A 7,684-nucleotide genomic window follows, 5' to 3' on the forward strand; every position below is an offset into this window, starting at 1 on the left:
ATAGTAGATTGAGCAATATTCAAAAAGCAACTCCCAACCTCCTTAGTTCAGTTCTTGAAGTCTCTAATTAATCTTTATTGAACCGTTCATCAAGACCTCAAATAACTAACCCAAATTTATCACATATTATTCCAGCACCTTGAAACAAACACAACTCAGCTAAAACAAGATGTACAATGCAAGAAATAGAGGAACTAACACCAGACTAAAAAAGAAAAAAGATAAGTCCCCTTTAAAGTACATGTTGGCCGAGGTTTGTGCATACCTCTAAATCATATTTTGAACAACATAAATCATATTTTGTTTCATTGTAATTTATTTAGATTAGTTAAATGTTATGTATGCTCGATGTGTTGCAGTTCATTTCCTTCCAATATGAATAGATAAATTGAAAAATGTTTTATTTTCAGTGTGATAATGGTTGGTATGGAGCAGATTGCAGCACTCCATCAATGATATCTTCTATAGGAGAATGGCCTAGCTGGCTTCGTCCTTCTCGGGTTGATGTTCCTCATAACATTGATTTCAGTGAAAAATTATTCAATCTTAATGTTGTTGTGGCAAAGAAAAGGCCTCTTATATATATTTATGATTTGCCCCCCGAGTTCAACAGTCTACTATTGGAGGTGATGATAATCTATGTTTCAACTATATTGATTATATTCATGATAAAAAGTTTAATATATTTTTTTTATAACTTTTATCTAATTTTTTATTTTGATTTTTTATCTTTTATAAGTGATGAATTTTATTCTTTTTCACAAAAACGGTTAACCATAACAAAAATTATAGTAACATTTAATGAATAGAATCTCTTCAAATAATTGTCAATATTTTCACACTAATATCATTTCAAAAATATCCATAACACTCAATAATAGGCATGCACTTAAAGAAAACTCTTATTGCACATTTTAAAACATAGGTAAAATCTTTAAAATAAATGATATTTATTAGAGTTGTTGGATCTTTATCTCCTCCTTGTCAGAATTGCATATTTAACTTTACAATTTATTCATGATTAGATCTCAACAGTTCAATAGTAGTCATACAACTGTTTGTATGATTTATGGTAAAAAAGACTAATGTTTATCGGTAACAAAATATTAAAAAAAAAAGTAAATAAATAAAAAAAGATAAATAATCAAAAACAAAAACTAGATAAAAGATAAATGACAAAAACTATATTTGAGTTTAAGAGAATTTTTGGACATTTTTCTATTTTCTTTTTACTTTATTCTTTTTATATTTTTTAGGGACGCCAATATAAAGGAGAATGTGTAAATAGAATTTATGACGAGAATAATGCAACAATATGGACACAATACTTGTACGGAGCTCAGGTATTCCATGAATGTTTGAAAAGAGCATTCCAACAGGCAAAATTTATAATTTTTGCTATGTATTTATGTCACCCTTGTATGGTTGCAGTTGGCAATTTATGAGAGTTTGTTAGCTAGTCCTCATCGGACTCTGAATGGTGAAGAAGCAGATTTTTTCTTTGTTCCTGTTCTTGATTCATGCATCATAAGTGGTGCTGGTTTTTCTCCTCATTTGTCGTTGCAGGTATATTTTATTAACTATTATATTGATTATATTATATTTGCAATATATTTTTAGACCTCTAATTAGTAAATATTAGAAGTTATAGGGACTAAAGGAAGTAAGGTGATTCTTTGGGAGAGTATTGTTAGACTTCTAATTAGTAAATATTACAAGTTAGGACAGTTAGTTATATTTAAATTTATGATAGTTACATTTATGAAAAAATAGAAAAGTTATTGCAAAAGGGGTAGACGATTATTGATTAGAAATTGGGATGGAGAGGTAATCCATCAATAAAAGAATCGTTATGTTATAGCTATTATCATTTATCTAGAAAACCATAATAGAGTGATACATAATAATATTACAGAGGTGGTTTAAAACATCGAAAAGAAACAGCATGAAATTGTCATTATAATTAGACAGTAGTTTACAAAACATTCAAAGAAGTATTTGATCTGCATCCAAAGGTCAAACCTTATTTGTTATAATGTATAAAAATAAGGGCAAGATAATAATTTCATTGAGATAAAGTAAAATTTTAAAGATCTTTTATTTAAGTCAATTTTCCGGAGAGCATTGTTAGTCTATCCAAATTATCTATATGTAAACCACCAAGATAATTGTGATTACACTACGCGAAAAACTGCATTTTACAGCGCTTTTTTTAATCCATTTACAGCGCTTTTTCAAAAAAACAAGCGCTGTGGAATCGAGCGCTGTAAATGATACCACAACACTTTTAAAAAAGCGCTATAAAACATGTAAATATAACGCGCGCTTGTTATGCACATTTTACAGCACTTCTTCAAAAAAGCGCTGTAACATGCACTCCATTATATGAGTTATGAGTATGCTTTTAGAGCGCTTTTTAACACAAGCGCTGTAAAATGCACACCCATAATATGAAATTATGGCTCCGTTATTTTTAAAATATAATTACAACAGCGCTTGTGTTTAACAAGCGCTGTTAAATGTCATTTTTGGCGTAGTGTTATTTTCAAAAGTAGGTTTGGACCATAACCGTAATACATGTTTAAATTGTTTTTCCCTTACAACTGTTCCATTAGTAAAACACCACCATATCTCATGGTATCATTTTTAGTCATTTAACAAAAGATATATAAGTATAATATAATTTTAATGGAAGAAAAATATAGTATCATTAAAAAATAAACACTTAAGGAAGCATGCATACAAAATTTTAAATAAAATTTTTAAACTTTTATATGCATGATTCAAACTATCCTAAAAGTTGATTCAAATCACTAAATAATATTATGGGATTTTTTCAAATCAAATTGTTTGATTCGAATAACATGCTAAGTGATTTGAACTATTAAAAGAATATTATGAAATTTTGAATTCAAAGCCGTGTGATTCGCACTAAATAATATTATGGGATTTTTTCAAATCAAATTGTTTGATTCGAATAACATGCTAAGTGATTTGAACTATTAAAAGAATATTATGAAATTTTGAATTCAAAGCCGTGTGATTCGAATTACATGCAGTATGACTCGAATCAACATAAAAATGTTTGAATTTAACCATAACTATTCACACTTAACAACACATGATATTAAATCAATTTTAAAGCTGAATTCAAATTAATTTTAAAAAAAATAGCATAAATGAGTAAATTTCAGAAAAAAAAAAAAATGAACAAACTAACTCAAAACATACCAACATGAGTCACAAAACAGATTATGTTATCAATCATCATCAACACTCAAAAATAGAGAAGAATTGCATAATTCATAACATGACAAAAACATAATTTCTCTCATTTTTCTTTCAAATTCCCTCTCCAACCAAAGTTCAAAAGTTTAAACAAAATCTCGAATGTTGAAAAGAAAATTGTAACCCCACATTCCCGCAAGCATGATGGTAAAAACACTAATAAGGAAAATGAATTCACATTCCTTTTCCAAATTGAAGGGTTCTACAATTTTGTGTTTTGTCCTCTTTGACCTCTAACCTTAATTCTTACTATACTCTAAGCTCCTACTTCTTCTATCCTAGCTTTGATGACAAAAAGAGAACTTGATTAAGTGACAAGGAAGGTTGGAAGCTTAACTTGTCCTTGCACGTAATATCCCTTAGGTTTGAGTAAAAAGGAAGAGTTTTGGGATGGAGGGGAGAGTTTAGAAAGAAAATAGTGACGGGAATTGGTTGATTTTCATTGATTCTCAAAGGAGTATATATACACGTACAAGTAGAAGCATTGGACACTATTATTGCATTCACTATAACATTTTGTTTTTCAACAATATTTAAAAAAAAAAAAAAAAAAAAAAAACAAATAGACAACATTTTTTGGACTTCTCACATGCGAGCGATGTCTAATACAAAATTTAACTGCCATAATAATAGCTATTTACTTATGGATATGAGTTGTGTACAATAGGTTATCAATTACGACTAATTATTTATCATAATAGTTGTTTATGATCCCATAATAGTTAAACGGGAGAGAGAAGATGTGATGGTGTTTGAGTTGTGTTTGTGAGAGAAAATGGTGAAGATGGAACTTCGTGTGTGTTTCATGAATGAAGGAGGGAGAACATAATTTTTTGTTTTGTTTAAGAAGAAAATTAGAATAAGGCGAGTGTTGGAGTTGAGTGTTGTTAACAATATATAGAATACGTAAAAAAAAAACAAAATGAGGTTAGGGTTTTATTAAAATGAAATTATTGAATAATGACTTAATAATAAATCAAGAATAAATCATAGTTATATAAATAACATAAAATCTTAAGAGATACTCTAATATACACTTTGGAAAATGTGAACATTGCTAAAGGAGTCTAAAAACATATTTTAAGTCGCATTGGAAGTATTTAGCACTTTATTTGAATTTGGTTTGAGTTTGAGTTATGATAGACAAATCTAAATTCATTTATGTTATGTTAAATAATATCTTTAACTTTAAGACAATTCAAACTTATTTTAATTTGTATATTGTTTAGATAATGTGTTGTTTTGAAAATTTTGAATTGAGTTTGTTTTAATTGAAAAATTCAAACTTAGTTTGTATATAAAGAGTAAACCATATATTTTTTTAAATAGACTTTCAAATTGATTCATACTTAATGCATAAGTAGTATACTATCATTTTTTTTAAATAGGTATAAAAAAAAAATTTCAAATTAAAAGAGTCACAAATAAATTAAAAATATAATGAGTTAAAAAAATACTATAAAAAATGTGTGGGTTACCCGCTCTGCCCGCAACCCGTCTAAGGTTGCACTCGGGTAGTATTTTTTCAGCTCATATTAAAATAGAATTTTATGGTCCAGCCCGAAGAAGCTCGCAACTCGTTAAGGTCGACCTTGTATGGACCAAGTAATCCGTTATGATAGCTCTACTAATGCTCCCTCTCAAACTAAAGCTTAATAAGCTTTAAGTTTGTTACGCATTAACTCTAAAAATAAGAGATCAAACCAAACACCTAATATCATAATGAACATAGAGGAGCAACGAAAGAAAGAGTGGCAACTAAAGAGAGGAACCAATAGAGAGAAAAACTAACCAAACCAAATTGATTCAAATCAAAATAAACTAAACCAAATCAAACATATGAACCAATGAAGAGAGAAACAGCCAAACATAAGAGTCAATAGAGAGAGAGAACAACCACACAAAATAATTAATAGAGAGGAGGAATCAAACATAAGAGCTAATAAAGAGAGAAGCAACCAAATAAAAAAATCAATAAAAAGAGAACCAACCAATAATATAGCACATTATTTATTTTGGTACATCTACTCAATCACAATGTTTTTTTTTCTATTAAATATATTTTGTTTAATTTTATTAATAAAATTTATTTTTATTTATTTATTGAATTAACAATTATTCATTTGTTAAAATAAAAAAAAATTAAAAGGTTATAGATGGTCGTATGTCGGGGATGCGATCTCCTTCTACCGAAAAAGAATTATCCCTCATGTGGTCGCATGTCGGAGATGCGACCTGATCAATTAAAGTAAGGCATTTTAGTATAAAAATTTTAGACATAATTGCAGTTTTGGTCCCCTATATTATCTGAATCGCAAAAGTAGTCCCCATTTTATTTTTCCCCAGTTTTGGTCCCCAAAAAAAATTTAGTCCAAAACTTGATGAAATTTCATGTTTTTACGTTTATTTAAGTTACACCATGCCTCAAGATCTCGTAGTGTAGCAATTGTACCTAAAATATATGACCATAAATGGTGCGGTGTGGCTTAAAAAAAATGACTGTTCGTCAAAATTTGGACCAAATTCTGTTTGAGGGACCAAAACTGGGGAGAAATAAAATAGAGGGTCTACTTTCGTGATTCAGCTAAAATAGAGGGGTCAAAACTGCAATTAAGCCAAAATTTTAATATAATGTATATAATGGAAAGTTTTAATTAAAAAGGAGATATAAATGCAAAATAACCAAATATTATACCTTTTATATATGCATTAAAATTTTAAAAAGTTGGTCACCTCAAAGTTATAGTTAAAGTTCCGCAATTGTTTATTAGTCCAGTAAAATACAACAAAAATAATTAATGTATTGATTTATTATTAGTCCAAACATATACTACGCATAATTCATTTTTATATTGAAATTATTAAAATCATAAAAAGAATTACTTTTTAAGGTTGAAAAAGGAATAAAAAACATTATATTAAAAGATTTATTTTGACTATGCTTAGAACATAATTTATTATATATAGATGAATTTAACTCTTTGAAACTTCGTTGAATTTAATATTTCTAAATAGCAAATTTTTAATTTTTATTTCTTTTGTTGTAGATATAATATACATTTTTTAAAAGTATTAATTTTGATTTTTTATTGGTTAGTACTTTTATTTTTTGTGAATTTTAATATAATTGTGAATGTGTTTGTTTATCAGTTAAGTTTAATATAATAGTTTTAATTTTTATTTATTTTTATATTTGACCACCCTATTAAATTTGTCTTAGTTTTGCAGTGTGTTTTTGCTCATAAACAAACTTGAACATAAATCTACACCGAATAAAACCCGCACGTTGCTTGCGTGGGATATACGGACTTTATCATATGAGTAGTATTGTAAATAAGATTTTAAAATTTAAAAAAAAAAATATAGTTTATGCATTTTGTTTCTAGAGTATTTTTTCAAATAAATTTATTTGAGTAATTATTATATATGAGAAGGATATGTAAAATATTTTGCATAGTGAAAATCATCCAACAAACAAAATTCATAAATTATATTTAGCGTTAAAAATTTTAAAAGTATATTAATAAATATTAATATATGTAATTATCTACCGCCAAATCAGATTAATCATGCTCTTTTTTTGTGTTGTCAAATCTAAATTTATTGTCAAATTATTATTAGAAAAATATAAAAATGATTTTTTCATTTGGTATTTCATATCATTATAACCGTCTCAAAGAAATGACAAATAATTTCAATATTTTGAATATTTCTATACAACATGACAAACAACTGTATGTACGGTGGTAAATAGAGGTAAAACAGATGTAGAAGTTTAAAATTGATAGTATTTTAAAAAAATTTGACAATATAAAACATCTTCGTAAAAAAACAACAAATAATTTTATAATCTAAATGGTAAATAGTTTTCTCTCGAAGACACAATAATAACACTCATATAAAGTTGAATATGGACAATCTTCTTTGTCTTTTGAGGAGTCAATATACTTTCATGTTATAAATTATATCAAATATGCCTCCAAAAATAAAACTATAACTAAGAACAATCAAAATTTTGAGAAAAATGAGCAAATAGATATATTAGGTTACAAAATACCACTTACTCAAAAGCTATTTGTGCAAACAAAAAAAAAAAAATTTAACTATAGTGGAGTTGTGAAAACTTACATACGTAGAATGTTTTCTCATGACAGTGGCGAATTTGCTATAAGTGTTAATAGCATAAGCTGGGATATAAGTTATTTGCATAAGGTTGTGAGTTAATTGCATAAGGCGGTGTTAAAATGTTACAAGAAAAAAATATTGACCATTTAAATATTGGAGTTTCAGTTAGCAGAATATAACGACAAAATAAATATTAGAGTTTCAATTTTATTTTTAATAAAACACTAATTGTAGAGATTGTTTGAAGAAGTAAAATAGTATACGTCAGAAA

At 27.2% G+C, this 7,684-nt stretch overlaps 1 protein-coding gene across 2 annotated transcripts in view; it reads left to right on the forward strand.

Moving 5' to 3' along the window:
- Nucleotides 1–7,684, forward strand: part of LOC101504367 (uncharacterized) — a 29,995-nt gene that overhangs the window by 15,813 nt on the left and 6,498 nt on the right. For both annotated transcript variants that reach the window (XM_012712350.3, XM_073367157.1), the window contains exons 5-7: nt 411–626; nt 1,257–1,343; nt 1,432–1,566. In XM_012712350.3, the coding sequence (XP_012567804.1) occupies nt 411–626; nt 1,257–1,343; nt 1,432–1,566 (438 nt within the window). The remainder of the gene's footprint in view (nt 1–410; nt 627–1,256; nt 1,344–1,431; nt 1,567–7,684) is intronic.

The sequence above is a fragment of the Cicer arietinum genome, chromosome 4 (genome assembly GCF_000331145.2).
Source record: "Cicer arietinum cultivar CDC Frontier isolate Library 1 chromosome 4, Cicar.CDCFrontier_v2.0, whole genome shotgun sequence".
Taxonomy (NCBI): domain Eukaryota; kingdom Viridiplantae; phylum Streptophyta; class Magnoliopsida; order Fabales; family Fabaceae; genus Cicer; species Cicer arietinum.